At 34.4% G+C, this 23547-nt stretch overlaps 1 protein-coding gene across 1 annotated transcript; it reads right to left on the bottom strand.

The window, feature by feature from the left end:
• Nucleotides 1–12060: 12060 nt before the first annotated feature.
• Nucleotides 12061–12962, bottom strand: LOC127084225 (uncharacterized). The gene has a single exon (XM_051024639.1). It carries the CDS (start codon nucleotides 12829–12831, stop codon nucleotides 12133–12135), a length of 699 nt encoding a protein of 232 aa, XP_050880596.1. The 5' UTR covers nucleotides 12832–12962; the 3' UTR covers nucleotides 12061–12132.
• Nucleotides 12963–23547: the final 10585 nt, after the last annotated feature.

Here is a 23547-nt window from a genome sequence, read left to right as displayed (position 1 = left end):
GATAATATTATTAATAAGAATTTATTAATGAGATATGGGATATTTAATATTATATTTCATTCATTGTGATAACACACTTTTATGTTTAGACATTTATTATCCTATGATATTCATGGTAAAGAACACACAATTTTAACACATATCTATCTTCTATTTATACGTTAGGATTATACAAATACCTTGTGTTCTTTCTTAATTTTAAATTATCCTTATCAAATATGTATTCCCTTCTATTTATTCTTTATAAGGAAAAGAATCCACTTTGGAAAGGTTATAAAAATGGATAAGTTAGATGCAATTTACATACTCTAATATTCTTCATAAAATAAATCAACAATTATCTCTTTTATCGTATAATATTAACTTACTATTATTATAAATAATAATGGTTGGAAAACCACTATAATTTATGGAGAATTTTTATTAATCTTGATGAACAAGATCATTATCACTAATACAATGATAATGAAATAAACAAAAATTGAGAAAGAAAAGAACAACGGAGAAGAAGAATATTTTCTGCAAATCTTTCTATCCATAATTTGTGAAAAACTTCTTTATTCACTTTGCAACGGCAAAATCATGTGAATACAATGTTATAACGTCTCTATTACAAGAACAAGGGTTACTCACTCTATTTATAGATTTAGGTTAATTTACTTCCTAAGTTAAAACCCAAAACTATAAAAGTCCAAAATAGTTAACACTACTAAAAATAAGCCTAAGTCGAAATCCTGTGTGAAACAACATGCTTCGACACTTCGACAAACTAATACAACTCAACACACTAGGTGATTCAACACTTCCTTGCTTATGTCGAGCAACATGCTTCAACACAAAGAATTACAATTCAACACACCACCTAATTCATTGCGTCTAAGTTATCTACATTCATCATAACTCTTAATCTTCTAAACACTTCGACCTGCACTCCCTTCGTCATGATGTCTGCAATCCGATTCTCAGTTCTGTAGTGTTCCACATTCATCTTCCCATCTGCTACCTTCTCTCGAAGATAATAAAACCTTATTTCGATGTGCTTGCTTCGACTATGTGCTATCGGATTCTTCACCAGATTGATAGTTGACATGCTGTCGATCTTCATGGTAATTGCTCCATGACTCTTCGTTGTTATCTCTTCGACCAGATTCACCATCCACGTTGCTTGACATGCACAAAGAGAAGTAGCTATGTATTCTACTTCGCACGACGATAATGTCACTACTGGCTCCTTTCTCGAACTCCAAGCAACTGGTGCACCACTTAGCATAAACACATAGCCATCTGTGGATTTTCGATTCTCAGCATTACTACACCAACTTGAGTCGGTGTATCCCACTAGTTTGCATTCTTTTCCTTCATCAGTTGCAGGAAATAAAATTCCATAGTCGAGAGTTCCTTTCAGATACCCTAGTATCCTCTTCGCTGTTACTAGATGTGATACATTTGGCTTCTGCATAACCCTACTCACCATACCTACACTATATGCTAAGTCAGGCCTTGTGTGACAAAGGTATCAAAGTGACCCAATAAGTCTTCTATATTGGTTTGGCTCTACATCATCTTCATCTAAATCTTTCGACATTTGTAATCTGGGCTCAACTGGAGTCGAAGTTGGGTTGCAATCTTGCATCTCAAATCTCTTGAGTATTTCACTTGCATACCTTCTTTGATGCATCATCAAACCTCTACCACTCTTGTAGAATTTGATGCCAAGAAAATATGAAATGTCACCCAGATCTGACATTTCAAATTCCTTGTTGAGATCACTTTTAAAGTCTTCGATCTCCTTCTTGTAGCTACATGTTATCAACAAGTCATCGACATAGAGACATAGTATAAGCAATTCACTCTTGCTTCTTCTTACATATACTCCATGTTCAGTTGTGCACTTTACAAATTCTTTCTCCCTTAGGAAGCCATCTATCTTCTTGTTCCAAGCTCTTGGAGCTTGTTTAAGTTTGTATAGGGCTTTATGTAGCCTGTATACCTTTCTTTCTTGCCTTGTTTCACAAATCCAACTGGTTGTGCAACATAAACTTCTTCTTCTAAGGGGCCATTTAGGAATGCGCATTTCACATCCACCTGTCAGTTGTTCATGTTTTCTAGACCAACAACCAACCTGATTGTTTCGATCCTAACAAAGGTGCAAAAACTTCATCGAAGTCGATTCCTTCTTTCTGAAGAAATCCTTTCTCCATAAGTCTCACCTTATGTCGATTCAATTTTCCTTTAGGATTCAACTTCACCTTGTATACCCATTTCATATTGATTGCCTTCTTGTCTTGGGGCAATTCGATACATGACCAAATGTTATTGACTTCGACTGACTTCAGTTTTTCGTTCATTGCTTTCACCCACTTCAAACCTGTCAATGCCTCAACTGCATTGACTGGTTCGACATCTACATAGAAAGCATAGTGTACCAGCTTAACTTCTTCATTGACCACATCAACTGATGTAATCACACATTCCTGCAACCTTGCAGGCATGTATCTTGTTCTCTGAGGTCTGCTTGGGCCTGCTTCACCTCTAACTTCTTGTCGAACTTCTCTTTCGACTTCACTAGTTGGTTCATCACATAAGATTCTCACTGAATCCTTCTTAACATTCTCAGTCCAATCCCATTCCTTAAGCTCACCTATGATCATGTCCCTATTGATCACCACTTGCTTATTCACTAGGTCGAATAACGTGTATCCTCCAGTCAAATGATATCCTATCAAGATCATCTGACTCGACTTGTTATCAAGTTTTCTTCTCAACTGATCTGGCACATGTCTATGTGCTATAGATCCAAACATCTTTAGATGACTCAATCTAGGCTTGACGCCATACCAACATTCTTCTGGAATGATTCCTTCTAGCTTTTTCATCAGACATCTGTTCAGGATATATGTTGCAATCTGTAAGACCCCAAATTTGACCCCTAAGATCCCTTACGCCATCTCATAGCTTTGCATTGGCATTGAGATCACACCTTGGTATCATCCTCACCTATCATTCATTGGGTTTACATTGGGATAGATCACGAAGCATTTATGTTTGTATCCTACTTTATTTTCTTTGCTTACTAACAAAAATACAAAAATATATCTAGTATAGCTTTGTTTCTTTTGTAGGTAGTGTGTGTGTCCATATGTGCCTCACCAAGCTCACAACTAGGGTTTGAGTCCCTCAATGTAAGAGATCAAGCAAGAAAAGTTCCACATTGGTTCTAAACATCATTTATGGATCCCCCGTGTTATTCATTTGTCATTTTGATCAAGAATTCATCAAGAGTTTGAAGCTTGTTTGTCAAGGAAGCCCTAAATCATCTTGGTATCTTATGTGCCTTCCTCAATAAGTTTCTTCAACATTTGGTAAAAGATATCAAGGTATAATTCACCTTACATCATCATAAGAATATATGATCCTCCATGATCCCCTAAGAGCAAGGGAACTTCAAGTGTGCAAGTTGATTCAAGGAAGTTAACCAGAAAAGTCAACTGGTCAAATCTAGGGTTTCCTAGACGCTATCTCCTACAATTTTTGTCATATAAAAATTATTTCAAGATAAAATTTACTCTTTATCTCATTATAAACACCTTTCATGTTGACATCAAGAGCTAGTTTTACTTTTAAAGTCATGTTTTATGGTGAACGGCTATAGGTCATTTTGTCTGTGGCCTAGATAGGAGGTCAACTTCCAAGAGCCATAACTTCCTCCATTTTTATGGTATGAAGATTATCTAAGTTTCATGATTAATTTCAATATGTATTCTTAAACTTTTATTCTTTTATAAATATCAAAATCTACTTGCAAAGTCATGTTCCATGAGGAAACATTATAGGTCCATTTTGGTCCTCATCATTGAACAAGCAAATTTCCTCAACTTTTAAAATCCATAACTTCATCATCCAAACTCCAAATGGTGCCAAAATTGTGATCAAGTTGAAGAGAATTGAAATTTCTACAACTTTTTAGAATAGGAAATGTTCATTTTAAGCCCACATCAAAAGTTATTCAAGATGGAAAGAGGGTCCATTTGATTTTTAACTTAGACAGATTTCTAAGTATGTTTGATACCTCCATCTTCAAGGTTAGAATTCTCCATTTTCCAAGATTCAAATTGAAAAGGTCCCAACATCAAAGTTGTTACTCATGATGATAACTTCCCAAAGAGTCTAATATCACTTCATTTGGATAAGAATTGAAAGACTTTCACGTGAGCTCTTTCCATGGCTTAATTTGGCAAGTTTCAAACTTCAAACATGGTACAACTTTGCATGGCCTCATGTGATGACTTCAGCAACCATTTGGCACGGATTTGAGTGGATTCCTATCATGAATTGGGCCTGAACATGCATCCACCCACCCATGCTCCAAGATCACTCATTTGCATTTAAATTTATATAGGTATGGAAATGAATTGATTGGCCTATAAATGAAGTAACATATGCTCAGAATAGAAAGGAACATTGCCCCAACTTTGCTAGCTAATTCTATAACATAAGAACAAAGAATTCCTTGAAGATTTCTCTTGAAGTCAAGTTTTCGTTCAACTCAAGATTGTGAACAAAAACTCCAAGGATTCAATCCCTTTTCCATTCCTTTGGACTTCTGCAAGCAAGAGGAAGAGAAACCATAGAGAATTGCATCAAGGTCAAGGCTCAGAAGCTGCTCACAGAAGGTGATTTTCAATAAACTCCATCTTTTTTATTCTCCTTCAATATTCTAGATCTGGACTCAATTTTGTAATGGCTGAAGTCTTACCAATGTAGGCAATATGACTGAGTTGTTTTGGACTTGATTCGAAGCAACTCAGGTTGGACACCTTGATTTTCATCTCCACTTTTCTGATTATAGAGTGGGAGATGGAACAAATCGAGGTGATATTCGTGATCCTTGCAATTTTCTCTTTAAAATGATGTATGATCCATAAATTTATGGAAGTTTTTGATCCTGCCAGTCCAGTGACCCTCACCGGAGAAGATGACCGGAGCTAGGGCTCCGGTGGTGGCGTGGCTTGTCCCCCACCCTTGGATCTTAATTCCACATTTTAATCTCGGCCCTTGCTTTTAATTACCTTTTGTATAACGCATTGACTAAGGCACATGGTGGAACACACGCTTCTGATCAACAGATCTACCACCTCAATTAATGAGGGAGATCTGATGGATCTTGTTTTTCTGTTTTATTTTATTTTTCTAAAATGATTTTTAAATAGCCTTTTCTTCCAAAATTCATTATAAATTCATTTTTGATCCAAAAATTATGGGACCAATACCAAAAATTCACAAATATTTTTCTCTTCCTATTTTTGATTTAAAATTAATTTTTGGATTAAGTTTAATATTTTTGGTGAATTTTGTGAATTTTATGATTTTTAACTTGTTTTAATTAGTTTTTAATTACTTATGACTTTTGAAAAATGGCAAAAAAATTAGTCAATGGTCCACTGACCTTGTTTGATCTATGGTAAATCCCTTAGCCATTTCTTTGGTGTTTTGAAGGGGTTTTAGGTGTTTGATGTTTGAAAACCTATTTTTCTTCATTTTAAAAATGTTTAAATTTTGTTTAAATTGATTTAATGCTTTATTGAACTTTTGTATTGACTTTGTGTTGACTTTACTTCTGTTTGACCTTGGTTGAATTGGACCTTGATTTGGTCAATACCATTTGATTTAGGGGGTTGATGAAGTTTAAACTTCATCCCTCAAGATGAATGAATGGTATTGATCAAGTGAGGTTCATCCCTTGACCAATTTGGGATCCTTCATTTCATATCTCCATATTCATCTCCTTTCCTCCCCAATCTTCTATTGGCCAATGACTTCTCATGAATCATTAACTTGTTGATTCATCAATGACCTTGTGTTAGATGAATTAATATGAGCTTGATTGAGATAGGCTCATCCCCTCTTATTTTTGGCGTGGTATGCTTTAGAAGCTTGGTCTTGGATACCTTGTATATAGCATACATTAACACCAAAATTATTATTGACCGACCTCAGATAGTTGTGACTTCTACATAAGTCCAATTACAATTGCTTAACATAGCGCTAAATTTGTCCCAAAGGCAATGTCATTTTTATAAGTGAGATTGTAAGTCTCCTATTCCTCATGGTATTGTGTGAAGATTTTGTTCCTTTCCTATTTGTGAGAGCTAGTGGCATACTTGTTGATTTTATCCAAGTTGGAGTCTTTCTCATAAATGATGTATAGGTTCATACTTTCATGCTTGTGAGTGGATAGTTGAGTGTTCTCCAAAAAAATGACTAGAACATCTTTTCTTCATTCACTAACATTTACTAACATCTTATTATATAAACTTTATTTTAGTTTCATTTACTTCATGATTTTATTTCTTGTTATTTACTTTATGCTTTTATTTTAGCATCTCATATCATATTTGATCTTTGCCTACTTAGGCCCATGTTTATGCTTCAGTTATTTTCTTTTTTCTTACTTGAGCCATTACATTTTCTGCTTGTGATCTTATTTTGTTTGTGGTCTTAGGACCTTAAAATACTTAATAAAAACAAAAAAACACTAAAAAAACACATTGGTGGACTATTGGATCTTTGTCTATGACTTGATTTGGACTTATGGACTTAGAGTAGGCAACATTCCTGAGCCATGGAAGAAAACTTGGCCAATTCCATTAATTTGAGACCAATACTTGGCCAATGTCATTCATCTGATACAAGCTTGAGAGACTCCCTTGGGTTTATCTGATACACTTTTTCTCTGTGTCTAATTTGTGATTGTGATCTTATTGTTATTATTTGATGTTTTCTCTTTGAGTATGTTTCAAGGGATTTTTCATCTGATACACATAAACAACATTGAAGATTGATTGCTTTGGAGTGCTATCTTGGATGTTTGGTTATCTTTATTTGATACCACTGGATTTCTTATTAATTGCTTGGATGATTATGACTTTGTTGCTTGCTTGGCAATCCAAAGGAAATGAGTTTCTATATGATACTATTGTCTTGTGGATGCTTCCGATGGGTTATATCTTTTCAACTCAAAACTTTTAATCTTGTCTAGGATAGCCTCTTCATCTCCTCCTTCTTCTTTAATTTCAAAATCTTCTTCTCATTTTCAAAACTTCTCTGCTTGTTATTTTTCAACTTGGACTTGTTTTAATGAGTAGAAACTTTGACCTTATGCCATTGATTTCAAACTATTTTCTTAATCAAACTTGTAAAAAGATTTAATCATATTGACTTTATTTTCAAAAAGACAAAAAAGAACTAATAACCTCATCTGATCATTTTGGCCACTTGGTGCCTTTTTCCTTTTAAACTTTTCAAAAAAAAAAAGAATTTAGATTTGAGTTATCCTTGGTTGAGATGTAATTCTCCCATTCCATGATATGTTGAGTGTAATACTTTCCATTTACTAGGGGCTAGTGGCATGCTTGTTGATCTAATCCAAGTTGGGGCCCTCCCTCTTAAATGTTGTAAAGCCCTCAGTATCGGTGGACGTTTGGTTGAGTATTCTCCTATTGATAACAAAAGATCTTTAAGCTTTTGCTAAAATCAATCCACCCATCTTTGAAATTTTTACCATGAACTACGAGGTTTTGATCCCTCATTTATGTTGGCACGTAGGCATAAGACCAAAAGTCTTATCAAACACAAAATGTAAATAATGAATTCTTTTCTCATCCCCTCATTCTATTTTTAAAACAAACATCTTTTCAACCAAAACAAGTGCACAAAAAAGGGCTCCCTAGGAGTACTTAGGACACTTTGGATGCTAATACCTTCCCTATGTGTAACCAACCCCTTACCTATAATTTGTGACATTTTATTAGTTTTGATTTGAAAACTTCTTATCTTTGGGTTTTGTTCGTACTTTCTCCATTTTCCTTTGGAAATAAAAAAACGCAGTGGCGACTCTAGTTTTATTGACGTTGAGTTAATCAATAGCTCAATGATCATGAATTTACCACTACACAGTCGACACAACTTCTCCTCATAACTCTTTGGGAGATGCTTTCCTTTCAACATACTTCTCACCATATTTATTATGGTTCTATTATTCCTTTCTGCGACTCCATTATGTTGTGGAGTGTAAGGTGGCACCACCTCATGCACAATCCCTTATTTCACACATAATGTGTCGAAGTCTTTCGACACATATTCTCCACCACTATCAGTCCTCAGAATCTTGATCTTTTGACCGCTTTGTCTTTCGACCATAGATTTAAACTTGGAAAATACCTCGATCACTTCACTTTTCTTCTCGATTAGGGAAGCCCGTAGTTTTCTACTAAAATCATCTATGAATGTAACAAAGTATTTGTTACCTCCAATCAATCCACCTGGATAGGACCACATACATCAGAGTATATGACTTCAAGAATTTCCTTCGACCTGATTCCTGCATCCTTACTAAAGTTGTTCTTATGTTGCTTCACCTACGCACATTCTTCACACACTTTGTTTGGAATGTCGATTTCTAGTAATCCTGAAACCATATTTCTTCTCTTCAAATCTCTTATGTCTTTGAAATTGAGATGACCAAGTCTATAATGTCATATCCATTCATTTCTATTGCCTGCTGTTGCAAGACACTTATGCTCCATCACATTAAGCTCAATCTTGAAGGTTCTATTTTGAGACATTAGAGCTTTCAAGATCAACCTTCCATTTGAGTCAAGAACTCTCATCATCTTGTCTTCGATCAACACCTTGTAGTTATTTTTGACTAACAGCCATATGCTGAACAAATTGCTCTTCATGCCTGGTATGTATAACATATTTGAAATTACTTACCTCTTGCCATCTTTCCGCATAATCATAACATCACCAACACCTTCAGCTTCTAGAGTGTTGTCATTTGAAAATTTCACCATGTTCTTCATTTAGGGTTTTATGTTGACCAACCAATTCCTCCTTCCAGACATGTGTGATGAGCATCCTGAGTCCAAGTACCACTGGTCCTTGAATCTTTATTCATCTCTCGTTGTAACCATCAACAACACCTCTTCTTCTTCTTCATGTTTCACCAGTTTTGCATAAGTTTCTTGATTCTTCTGCTTTTATGGAGAATCACTAAAATAGTGACCATGCTTCTAACAATTGTAACACTAAATGTGACTCTTATCTGGCTTTCAACCACCGTTTCTTCCCCTACCTGCAACACCACCTCTTTGGTTGCTTTAGTTCCAGAATTTTCTCTGATTCGACCAGTTTCCTTCTTGCTGATTTCGACCAGTCGAATTGTTGTACCCTCATATGCCTTTGTTCCCATTCCAGCTTCCTTTGTCTTTCCTTTCTTTTGCTGATTGCGCATGCAAAGCCATATCACTATTCAACTTTCCTGCAGCTCTTTCAGTCATTCTTTCTTCGCGCGATTCAAGCGTCCCTTGAAGCTCTTCCTTTGTGATTTTTGACAAATCTTTCGACTCTTCTATGGCTACTACCACGTGATCAAACTTTGGAGCCAACAACCTCAAGATCTTTCCAACAACAGATCTTGATGTCAACACTTCTCCACATACCTTGATTTGATTCACCAATTTCGTAACCTTAGTGAAGAAATCAGTTATGCTTTCATTGTCTTCCATCTGAAGCAATTCATACGTTTTTTATGAGTTTGTAACCTCGTCTCTTTCACCTTCTCCGCACCTCCAAACGACTTCTCATGAATTTCCCATGCTTCTTTCGCTGACTTTACATCACTAGCCTTTTCAAAGTTATCTGAATTAACACATTTATGGATTATAAAGAGAGTTTTATAATCTTTCTTCTTTAATTCTTTATGTGCAACCCTTTCTTGATCCGTCACATTTCTTCAAGCGTTGCTACTCTTTCCTTCACAAGATCCCAAAGGTTTTGATAACATAATACAACCTTTATCTGCTTGCACCAATTCTCATAATTGTTGTTCTTGAGATTTAGAAGATTCATTGGAAAATGCTCGTTTGGATGATTCATTGCCATCGTGATTTTCTTCCCACGGATCGCTTAAACCGGAGCTCTTGATACCAGATGTTGGAAATCCACCACAACCTATGGAGAATTTCTATCAATCTTGATGAACAAGATTGTTGTCACCCATACAATGACAATGAAAGAAACAAAAATTGAGAAAGAAAAGAAAGAACGAAGGAGAAGAAGAAGAATATTTTTTGCAGAGTTTCTCTTTGTCCACAACCCGTGGAAAACTTCTTTATTCACTTTATAACTGCAAAATTTTGTGAATACAATATTATAACTTTTCTATTACAAGAATATGAGTTACTCCCTATATTTATAGATTTAGGTTAGCTTACTCCCTAAGTCAAAACCCCAAAATAGTTAACACTACTAAAAATAGACCTATGTCGAAATCCTGTGTGAAATAACATGCTTTGATACTTCGACATACTAATACAACTCAACACACTAAGTGCTTTGACACTTCCTTGCTTCTGTCGAGCAACCTGGTTCGACACAAGGAATTACAATTCAATAATAATGATATAAAAATAATAATTTTTTATAATGTTATTTATATTATTACTATTACCAAAATTATAATTCATAAACCATACACATAAAATTTAAAAATCCAAAATACTCAAGTTCATTTAAAATTAAAATTCTAAAGTTTTAGATTGAAATATTTTAATTAAATGTTTATAAACAATTTTTAAAACTTGTCAAAAATGATTTTGATTTGAAAAAATTATGTTCAAATATCATTAAGAATAATAGCGACTTTTATAAAATATTAGGTGAGGTTTTGAATAATTTGTGATTTTTAATAACTTTTACTGTTCAAATTGTCGGGGGTTTATAATATACACCCTTTGGTCACTATTATAAATAAATTTGACTTTTTTATTATATTTGACTGTTAATGTATTTAATTTATATATGGACTAGATACATTAACAGTCAAATATATCAAAAAAAGACAAATTTACTTATAATAGTGACAAAGGATGTAGGGGTTAATAACCTCCCTCATTAATTATTATTATTATTATTAGGGTAATGTTAATTTATGCCTTAGGGACACAAGTTAAGAATCCCATTCATTGGAAAAATCAATAAAAAATTTAATTATATATTTTTATTGCACAATTTCCAAAATACTATTTCTATATTTAATTCTTAACTTATCTTTCTATAACACAAATTACCATTACCATTATTATTATTATTATTATTATTATTATTATTATTATTATTATTATTATATTGAGTTTTTTACTATCCTATAACAGTTATTTTTGTTAAAAACTTTTTGTTTCACATATAACAATAACCACTATGATAAAAAAGTTCTAAAAATAAGTGGCTTAAGTCTTTTTCTTTAAACTTCCATTCCTTTAGTTTATAACTTATTCTCTAAATTCAAAAGCAAGAAAATGTTAAGACAGTTTTATATTTTAAAACTTCTATTAATTAAAATATGCTACATTAATCAAATTATTATCCACATAATACTCATATTGCAATATTGTGTTTGCAAGTGGTTTTATAGTCCTAAAAGAAAGTTGTGACTATTAAAAAATCAATGTTAATTTATATTATTTATATGAAAAAATTTAAAAATATTTTTCAAAATAAGAATTATATAAACATTTTACATAGAAAAAATATCTTTCTATATAGGAGTCCATGCTCTATGGCATTTTAGGTGTTACTTCTCAATATAGTTATCATTATTGATCAATAATATAATAACTAAATTTGGTTATTAGGTAATCCGAGAAAATTCTACCTAACAATTTATAAGTTATAAATAAGTTTTTCACTCCAATAAAAATAATAACATTTTAGCTTGTATTTTTAACATTACTATTTTAAAATTTCATTAACTCATTAATCAATGCTTTTACACCTTACTAAGATCTCAAAATTAATAATTGAACTGAATAAATAAATATGGTATTTTTTAAAATATATATATATTGTTGATATATTAGTTTAGGGCATTTCTTCCTCTACAAGCAAAAGTGACAGAATTACCTACATTCACCATATTTCTATTTCCAATTTCAACAAATCCAACGTGAAACAAGCAATTCAATATATATAGAAACATACAGAAACAGTTGTTGAAGTTCAAAAGTGGATTGCACTCAAAATCTGTACATTAATGAATGAATGATAACATACAGAAAGAGTTGTTGAAGTTCAAAAGACAACAAGAAGCGAGAACAAAGAATAAATAAGAAAACAAACATATGCAAGTAACCCAGGATGTTGGTCCCACCCAGCCACATGTACCAATAACATAGTACAAGCCTTGGTAGACCATGCAACAAAAAACATAGCAATAACAGAGATATATAACCCACCCTGAGGAAGAAACAAGGAAATTGCAGACAAAATAACCATAGGCAACATGCAATAACCAATTAAACTAACACATCGATAAAGATCCAAATTTCCATTACGTCCCGCGAGCATGTTGGAAACAACGTAAAGAAACATCGCCGAAACCGTTACCCAACCGAGAATAATCCCGAAGTGAATCTTCCCTGCCAAAAGCTGGAAAAGACCAAACGCCATTATGAGCATGACCGGTCCTGAAAGGTCGGCGTCTTCGTGGAGATCCAGGTTTTTGACGCGGAGTGGGTTAAGGAGCGATGTGGTTTTGTTCCAGATCTGTTTCGTGTTGATTCCTAGTTCTTCTAAGAGAGGTGGCTCTTGGTCGAAACTGAAATTGTTCGGAGCTGGTGGGAAGGACGAGGTTGTTGCGGAGCCTATTTCGAAGGACATGAAGGGGATTGGGTTTGCGGTTGGACGAGGCTGGAATGGTGCCGTTGGACGATGTTGATTTGTGGATGTCGGGAAAATCACCGGAGGGACGTTGAATTGCTTGTTCGACATTGGATTTCTTGAAATTGGAAACTGAAGTGATTGGAAAGTAGATCAATCAATGTGTTTCTTGAAATTGAAACACAAGATCGCCAATATTCTATGCTTTGCTTTCTCTTAAAATTTAATAGAGTTAACATTTGGTCTTGTTGTAAGCTTTTTTTTTTTTTTAAATAATTTTTTTGTTAATAATACCTTGTTACATTAAAGCGTTTTTATTTATTAATTAAGGCTTATAATTTTTCCATAATTAATATAATTTTTTTTTGCAATACTTATAAAAAGATATTATTCAAAATAAAAGTTAAAAATACACAATTTTCTAACCACTTTTCAAAATTAATCAAAAATAATTTGTAATTAATCAACAAAGAACCATAATATCCGACACTTAAAGTGTCACTATAGATATTCCCTTACGCATCAAATTCCAAAGTATGTGTTCTCCTTAGACAAAGTTCTTAGCTTTGATCTTCTTAATTAGAATTTTAAAAATAAAAAGACTTATATAGTTAAAAGAAAAAATTAAATTGTTTAAATTATGTCCCCATTTCAAAAACCATTTTTTTTATCCTTCTAAGCCCATTTAGTTTTATCATGAGCCTAATACTTAGGTGATAATAACGAATTAAGATCATTAACTTGACAACCCTCTGATTAGACCTGGCATCCCTATTTAGAGCAAAATGATCAAGATATTCCTTTAAAAATTATGGAATTTTTATAATTTTCAGTTTCGTACTAGAAATTTTAAACAAATACCGAAAATTTTGTGTATTTACATGTTTTTACTGCTGTTGTAGGACAGGTATCAAAAATTTCAAATTTTCAAAAAGCATGTATTAGAAATTTCAAGATTTCCAGAAGAATTTTGCGTAAAATGGTTAAAAGTCTCGAAATTTTTTGAAATAATTCCGGTATACTCCTAGAAATCTCAAAAACATGAAATTTCAATATTCTTTTTGGGCAACAGCCTGCATAAATGGTTCGATTAAAAAGTCATCATATATAATAGATAATATTTATCATAAAATTTATTCTCCGTACAAGATTACAACACTACTTATGATGATTTCTCAACTTCATCTTCCTAGTGCCTAATTCGTCCTACATATGCTGATTCTCATGCTTTTGCATCTTCAATATAGTTCTGTCTCCAACGGTCAATGACGGATGACAATGGACTACCAGGTTTCAATTTTACCTGAATCCAATGCTTGTCATTGATAAAACCAAGAACAATGATTTTATGCTTGCTCGTATACATAGGTGAAGCCAATGTAAGAGGGGAAAAAGTAATGTTAAGTCTCTTTGACAAGGAGACAAATACAATATTGTACATACTAGCAATATGGTAACCCATATCAGGAATCGTCATCCATTTTTCTCGACCCTGCACACCCAAGTGTTATACTTTTAAGGCATTTCTAACTTCAAAGACCGTGTCATAGAACAAATTGAAAAACAATTTAGGGTGTTGATGAACTTCAATATATAACTGCGTCCGGACCAATGGTCATGATTGTTCACCCCATCCAAGTAAAGCTGCAATAACCCAAAAACCACAATTTCCTTCGTCACCCCCATCAACAATGTCATCAATGTATGGATGCAAGAAACCAGGAAATTGAGACAAGTAAAGATACCTCAAAGATGCAGTGGCCAATTGACTTTGACCTGGCAGACTTGAAGGTTGACTTCTTGTTGGTTTCGTGCATGATCACTTTGTAGTTTGACTCCCCTCCGAGCCCTCACCATACTCCCACTATGAAGGATCACGATGCACATCACTCTCTTCACCCTTTATGCTCTTCTTAACTTTCCTATTTGGCTTCTACTTCACCAGAGGTGGACACATCGAAGTTGTGGATGAATGTGTTAGTTCCCTAACCTTTTTCTTCAACACCATCTGGCCTGCAATATCCAAATAATTGAAATATGTCTTCAACTCTTCACACTCTGCTTCTAAATCCAGCTTTGTACTCGTATCTTCATGATTGACACCATGCTCTTCAATGTGTAATTTCTTCCAAAAAACATGAATTGGATTTAAAGGAACATGCTTGCCTTGTATTTGGAAACCGACAAGTTGACACACATAACCCATGTGTTATTCTAATGAAGCAACCACAATCATCTTTGCTTGTACCAACAAATTTTACCCTTTCTAGTTCCTTCCTTATATGTAGTATACACTGCCTTGAAACAAAATCGTGCAAGTTCATATAAAATGGAGTGTTATCCGATGCCCAATGTTAGCAGTACTTTTTTTGGAATAAGACCCCGATTGAACCAAGATACAACTTCAATGTCGTGTTCACATCATCCCAACTTTGACATAAATCTCCCTAACTTGTAGTCAACATGTTTTTTAGTCTCCAATGAGAAGACTCCACCATGTTCATTATTGTGTTACCTAAATGAGTGACTTTGTTAGTCCATGCTGCAATAAATCTTTCTTTATAAGGTGTCAACCATGCTTCAATCACATACCTAACAAACAACGGAATATCAACACAAACAGTCTAAAAGTGCTCCAAGGGTGTGACAAACTCAGTTTCTCTATTAGCATACATGATGTTGTTCCATAGATCCATGACATGCTAGTGTCTTTATGATTTAATATACTCTTTACATTTCATGCTAATATTTTTTGAAATATGGAACAAACATAACAGATGAGTTGAATTTGTAAATACAACTTCAATTGCATTCATCAATGCAAGTTCTCGATCCGCCACGAAAACATTTGGTAGCAATTTCTATGAAGAGAACAACTCTTTGAGCTTCCCTAGTGCCCATTTGAAGGCTTCCTTCCTTTCATGCTCCAAATAGGCAAAGCCTACCGAAAACGTCAATTTTGTTGACGTAACACCAACAATATCAAGCAGTGGCAGCCGACACTTGTATGATCACGATGCAAATAATCAAAAGTCTGATAAATCAAAGTATGTTGAAATAATATCAAGGCATGATTGCTGCACCTCGAAAAAATGAGAACACGACTTAGCGAAGAACAATCACACACTCGCAACGATGGACTAAATATAATCATCACCGAACTTTATTTATTCCTATAAAAAGGAAAGGGGAAATATCGATAAAACCCAAGAAAGAATGACAATGATGTTGGTCGTCGCAACCAAATCAGGATTCAGGAGTCGATTACGTAAGGAGAAGGTATTAATATCATTCACGTCCATTGTACTCAACGGGAACCATTAGGTTAGTTGTGCGCATTAGTGTTATCTTAAAAAGTTGGGCTTCTCGAGTTATTAAGAGGGAAAGAAGAAAAGAAAATAGGAAATGTTTTTGGTTTTTGCAACGTAGGGGGCTAAACCTAAGTTTTTTATTAATGGGCCTGCCGGGATTTACAAATCTCGCTCCTATGTATCTTTGGGGGCAATATAGAACTCAAGGCTTACGTGGTTCTGGGTAGAAAATGCTTCTTTGTTGGTTGACTTTTAGCGAAAGCTACTTTGTGTCAATCGACGAAAACATTGTTGGCTACCCTAAACAAGTGGAGAAGGGAACATTTTCATCACGGCCGAATGGATTTACAAATCAACATTCATGGGCAACGTCACAAGCTTACTCACATGTTCAAGTGGATGAAACAATGTTTTGCATCATCTTGAAACAAAGTACATTTCGTTTGAGAAAATGGTTTAAGGATCAATCGCACGAAGACGAGAAAAGAGTTTAATTGGTTTGAATGCATTTTGAGTAATTGCGAGAACTTGGATGGGCGAGGTATTCATATCGAGTCCTAGCCTCAGAAGTGCGTGGTATCCACCAAGTTCCGTTTCCATCTTATTTGCAAAAGTGTTTGATATTTTTAGGTGTTTTTAAGATTTGATTGAGAAAGGGTTTGAAGTAACCGCATTGACAATTTTGAATGATGGCGAGATATCCATCTCAAATCTTAGTCTCAGGAGCTCGTGGTATCCACTCCGTTCTGTTTCCATCTTTTATTGAAAAGTGTTTAATATGAATTAAGTAATTTTTTATATTTAGAAAATGGCTTGACATTGGATCAAGCATTTGATGAATGGTTGAGAAAGAGTTTGAATATATTGGCTTGCAAGGTTTGGAACGAATAGAAATGGATTGCGTTTGAAACAAATTGATTTGTTAGTGGGGAAATACTCGACTGCAAGACCCCAATTTTGACCCTAAGATCCCTCATGCAAATTCATCATAAGCATTAACATTGGGATCATACCTTGGCATCCTCCTTACCCTCCTTCATTGGGTTTGTTTTGGGAGAGATCACCAAGCACTTTGTGATTGTATCATATTTTTATTTTATCATTTTACTAACCAAAATACCAAAAATATGTCTTTGTATTTGCCTAACTCTTTTGTAGGTAGGGCATGACATCCAAGTTTATATCTAGGGTTTGAGACCCTCATGACAAAGAGTCCAACCATGAATTGATACAATAATGGTTACAAGCATCATATACGAGTCCCAATGATTTCTGCATGTTATATTGATCAAGTTTTCTTCAAGAGTTTGAGGGTGATTTTCCTTGGAAACCCTAGTTTGACTGGGTATTTTAAGTAACTTCTCCAACAAGCTATCTCACAAATTGATCAAATTTCTTAAGGTACATTTCAAAATTCATCATCTTATGCATATATGATCTACCATGAGCCTATAAAGTCAATAGAATTGAAGGTTAGCAAGTTGGTTGATGGTGGTTGGCCAGATGAATTCATCTAATCAAAACTGGGTCTCCCTAGACCCTATCTCCTACAATTTTCACCATATGAAAATGATTCCAAGAGAAAACTTACTCTAAATGACATTACAAACAACTTTCATGTTGATACCTAGATCTAGTTTTGCTTTAAAAATCATTTTCTATGTTGAAACATTATAGGTCATTTTGTCTAAACCCTAATTTGAAAGTAATCTTCCCAAGACCATAACTTGCTCAATTTTTATGATATGAAATATTTACAAGCTGCATAATCAAATTCAAGATGTCTACTTAAACTTTGATGTTTGGAGTGAGATCTAATTCAACTTTTATGAGCATGTGATATGAGGCTACATTATAGGTCACTTTTGGTCTATACCATTGAACAAGTGATTTTTCCAAACTTAAAAAATGCATAACTCTATCAGTTCAAATCCAAATGACATGAAATTGGTGACAATTTTTAAGGTATTTGAAAGAGCTACAACTTTTATGAAGACACTTTTCTCATTTGAATCTCACATGAAAAGTTAAGCAAGGTGGAATATTGAGATATATGGCTTGACACTTAGAAAATTTTTCAACATGTTGAAATTTCCAAACTTCCACCTCAAAATTCATCATGATACAAGCTTCAAATGGAAAAGTGTTGAACATGAAAGTTGTTCCTCTTGATCTAACCTTTCCAAAAAGTCTAAGTTCATCCATTTTGGACAAGAATTACTAGGGTTGCGCATGGCATGAACATGGTATCATCATTTTGCAAACATCAAACTTCAAATCTTCACACACACTTGCCTTGCAATCCAAGTTGATTTCAGACCCTCTCATACTCATTTGTGGACCTTAAGCAATGATCTCACGGGCCTGTACACGCCCATGCACCCATGCATCATCAATTGCCAATTTTGGAAAGTGAATTTGAAGGTGCAATTATCACTTGCTTCAACTATAAATAAAGCCCCTTCTGCTCAGAATTGAGACACCTTGCGCGCCAACTTTTCTCCCCATTGAAACCCTCTCATTCCAAAGGAAAACCTGATAAATTTCAACTTAAAATTTGAGTTTGAATCTCAATTGTTGGAGATTCAAAAACTCCAGGATCCAAAGCCTTGCAACCTCATCAATCACTTCCTGCTAGCTTCTCAAGTGTGATCAGATCGTGTTTGGAGCAAGCAACATCAAGAATTGCACTGCATTGAAGGTAATTTTCAGAAAACTTCATCTCTTCGATTCTCTCTCAATCTTGCTCATTTCTCTTGATTCTTTGATTGTCTGAAGTCCTAGCAATGTAGGCAAGAAAATTGAGTTGCTTAGAGGTCAAATCGAAGCAACTCAGTTGACATACCTCAAATTTCAACTCCTCATATCTTTCTATATGTGAGGAGTTAGTCAAAATTGAGGTGATATTCGTGATCTACGCCATTTTTCCTTTCAGATCATGTCCTCCTTTTTTATTCTAGTGATGGTTAAAGGTGGACCAGTCTGGTGAGGTCCGCCGAAGAAGAAGCCCAGAGCTACAACTCCGACTGTGTGTTGGCACGTCTCCAACCATAGGATCCATTTAAATTGTTTTAATCCTGAGCGTTGTTTCTAATTACCACACGTGTTGCTCAGTTGACTAGAGACCACATTGGACGCGTGTTGGTGGGCACTTGATCTGCCACCTCAATTAATGAGGGAGATCAAGTGGTCCACGTTTTTTCTGATTATTTGAATTTTATTTTAATTGCTTTATTTTCATTAATTCATATTAATGTTAATATTGATCCAAAAATATGAGAGTTTCACCAAAAAATTTCAAATATTTTCCTCTTTCATATTCTGAATTAAAATTATTTTTTGGATCATTATTAATATTTTTCATGATTTAATTGATTTTTCATTTGCTTTAATTGTTTAAAAATACTTTTAAGTCTATTAAAATTCTGAAATTTTTTCTCCAAGGTCCTTTGACCTTGTTTGACCTATGATAAATCTCATGGTCATTTATTTGGTGTTTTGATGAGGTTTTAGGAATTTGGCAAACCATATTTAATTTAAATGCATTATTTTAGTATTTTTAATTGGAATAAATGCCAAATAATTTTGTTGACTAATTGTGATGACTTGTTTATGTTTGAATCTTGTTGTTGGGCCTTGGTCAAGGTTGATTTGACTTTGTCAAATTAATATCATTAGATTTAGGGGATTTATGAAATGTACATTCCATCTCCCAAAATGAATGAATGATATTAATTTGGTAAAAGTCCTCCTTTGATCAATTTGAGATTTCATTTATTCCCCTCCCTCTTCATCTCATTCCCCTTCTTTATGCATTCATCTCATTTGGCCTATGATATCTCAAAGTCCTAAAATTAGTTGATTGAAAAATTAACATGAGTATGGATGAGTTTAGGCCACACCTTTTTGCATATTCTTTTTGTGTGTGGTATGTTTCATGAGCATAGTTCATAATACTATGTCTCTAACATGCATTAACACCAAAATTCTATTGCCCGACCTCAAATAGTTGTGACTTCTACATAAGTCCAATTACGATTGCTTAACATAGCGCTAAATTTGTGACATAAAAGGCATATCATTCTAGTTAGTGAGATTGTAAGTCTCATCTCTTTCATGGTATTGTGTGGAAACTTGGCCTTCTTTCCTTCCTTTGGAAGATGTTTTGGCTCAAGGATTCATGCTTGTGATAAGTGGGTTGAGTGTTCTCCAAAGAATGTCTAAAAAGAATGAAAAGCAAAAGCAAAACAATACTAACTTCTAACCTATTAACTACTAACTTTTAATTTCATGCCATTTACTTTAATGCCATTTAATTCTAGCTTTTATACATTTGCCATTGTTCATATCATTCTAATTGTTTATATTAATGCAATTTTCACTTTGTCCACTTGGACCATATTGTGTGATATATTTTGTTTATGTATACTATGTTTGTTTGTGTGGTCTTTGACCATTAATGTACATAATAACAACAAAAACCCTAAAAAACTTTTGTGTGGACTGTTGGCTTGATCTTGGACAAATGGACTTAGAACTTAGGCAACATTCCTATGCTAAAGGACTTGGCCAATGCCAACTTGTTGAGAAACCAAGTGCTTGCAATTTGAAACTTCATCTGATACGTCATTTAAGATCCTTCTGAGTTCATCTGCAACATGATCATTATGAAGCTGTTATTTTGAACCTGTGACTTGTGAAATTCATCTGTTATATGGGCTACCTTGAAGAAGATCATGGAATGGATAAGCTTGGATGTGGCCATCTTTATTTGATGCCTTGCTCTTCAAGATAATATAATTGTGCATCTGTGTGTTGCTTGATTCTAAAAGTCCAAAGGGAATTCTGGGTTTCTATTGACATTCTTGTCTATTGGATTGCTACCCATTTGATCAGATCTTTTCAACTTTAAACTTTTAATTTTATACATAGGATAGTCTCTTCATCTTCTCCCCATTTCTTTAATTTCAAAATCTCTCTCTCTCTTTTTCAAAACCTTATTTGATTGAACTTATTTTGTTCTAAACTTTGACCACTTTTGCAAAAAGGATAGAAACTTTGGCCTTATGCCATTGAATTTTCAAACTTATTTTCTTAAATCAAATTTGTAAATAAACTTAACTATACTTGACTTAAACTTTCAAAAAGCTAAAAAGAACTAACTCATTCAAACCATTTTTGGACCTTTGTGCCTTTCAAATTTAATTTTTTTTGTTAAAAGTAATGCATCCACTTTGAAATTTGTATCACGAACTACGAGGTTTTGATCCCTCATTTTTATGTTGGTACATAGGCACAAGACCGAAGATCTTATCAAACACAAAAGTATAATTAATGAATTCTTTTCTCATCCCCCCATTCTATTTGTTTGTAAACATCATTTTTGTACCAAATACATATGCACACAAAAAGGGCTCCCTAGGAGTACCTAGGACACTTTGGGTGCTAACACCTTCCCTCTGTGTAACCAACCCCCTTACCTGTAATCTCTGACATTTTATTAGTTTTGATTTGAAAACTTCTTACTTTTTGGATTTTGTTCGTACTTTTTCCCTTTTCCCTTGGAAACAATAAAAACGCGGTGGCGACTCTTGTTATTTGATCTCTAGCTTATCCATAGCTTGATGATCATGATTTTACAGCTACATCGACGTTGGATCGATTTTTTTATTTTTAATCTTTTTGAAAATGGGTTGATTTTATTCTTGTGTTAGAACTAGCTAAAAAAACAAGCAAATATAGAAATAAAAGCGGTAAAAAATATTACACGCCATGGGGATGGGCGTACATTTTTTTCGAATGGGGATACACGACAATGAAACAATTAAATTAAGCCCAACCAACCAACAATAATAAATGAGTGTAAGTGCAAGAGAATGGTCTCATTGTAAGAAGACCCAAGAGTAAGCCATGTGAAGAAAGTAGTAACACAAAAGTTATATTTACAACACGTTCAAAAATCAAACATTTTATTTCACACGTCCTTTCTTTCTTACTTTGAAGCTTCAAGACTTGTCAATTAAACCAATCATGTGGACGCATTCTTGAGTCTTCTTAGAGATGAGGCTTGAGATTTATTTCAGTTATGTACCATCATCAGAAGATCAACCTTAACTTGTCTTCTTGTATGTTTAACCATTTTATTACATTTGAGGTTGTATCAAAGACTTCTCCTTGTCATTAACAAGTTATCATCATAAAAAGCCCAATGACAAAGGCAAGCCATAAATATCTCGGGCTTTGATCACTTGCCTTGCATATCCTATAAAACATGTTTCCACAAATGTTGCAAACTTCAACATACATATGTAGAAATTCACGTTTGAGGATGACTAGGACCCGAAGAGACCTCTTCACGTCGAGTCTAGGATGATAACTCCAAGGCTATTTCTTGATGGCGACTATGTGTATGTTCAACTCGACAAAAATCCAGCAAGCATCGTAAAGATTAAGGTGAATCTTCTGATGTTCATGGAGGACAAAACCATTATATGCCTCAAATCTAATGCAAATTTGTTTGTAATTTCCTCCAATGATATGTAGGGCATTGGCCCTAGTGTGGCATGCTACCAGCTGAACATGGACCTTGCCTCCAAGTACATTGCCTAGAGAAGACACCTGAGAAACCTGAAGCCACCAAGAACACCGTTGACAAAATCATAAAGGAAAATTCCATTTCCGATTTGAATTATGCATAATGGTTATACAATGTGGTGTTAGTGTGGAAGGAAATTGTCAAGTGGCACATGTGCATTAATTACACTGACTTCAATAAAACTTATCCCTAAGAGTCAAACCCTCTCTCCTGAAGGAGAAGGGCGATCCAAAATGCAGCGGAATTTAAAATTTCTCCTTTAATGATCCTTACGAATGGGCATGATCAGTGATAGAATCGTTACCTCTTGTGGAGATTGTAACCTTTGATGCAGATCTACGAAGCGATCACGAACGTCGAACGATGATAACGCCTCTACTCAGTCCACACGAACGGATTCCTTCAATCTCAGTGCTAGCTGCTACGAATGAAGGCTTTGAGTGAGAGAGAAAGAGAAACAAAATTGCAACCGCAATGAATGCTTCTGCACAAGGGTTCTATTTATAGAATCACTTGTGTGGGCTTCGAGCTAAAAAGCCCACTTAAGTGTATTTTGGCCCATATCTTATAATATGCCAAAAATCACTTAAGCGTGTGGTACCTTACCATATTTCGTATTCTACTTAAGTACACCGTACCTTACGATGTTCTATAATTCACTTAAGTGCACCGTACCTTACGGTGTTCCTTAGTTACTCTATCTCTCATCAATCCGTCCTTTGTGTGTGACCCTGTAGGTTTTCGCGACGTTGGTAATTATATTAAATCACGCATTTAACACAATAAACAGTGAGCGGTATCTAGCAACACATCACTGCTACCCAAGACACGAAAATTTCATGTGATCTGACAAATCCTTATGTGATAATACTTATGTGTATAATTACCCTTTTTCCCTTATGTCTATATTGAACACAAGGC

Source organism: Lathyrus oleraceus, chromosome 5 (genome assembly GCF_024323335.1).
Source record: "Lathyrus oleraceus cultivar Zhongwan6 chromosome 5, CAAS_Psat_ZW6_1.0, whole genome shotgun sequence".
Lineage (NCBI taxonomy): Eukaryota > Viridiplantae > Streptophyta > Magnoliopsida > Fabales > Fabaceae > Lathyrus > Lathyrus oleraceus.
The sequence above is the reverse complement of the archived record's forward strand: the minus strand, read 5'-3'. Positions and strand labels throughout refer to the sequence as shown.

Bases quoted from the DNA above. Each gene is read 5' to 3' on its own strand.
- LOC127084225 (XM_051024639.1), bottom strand. From the start codon at position 12,831: ATGTCGAACAAGCAATTCAACGTCCCTCCGGTGATTTTCCCGACATCC.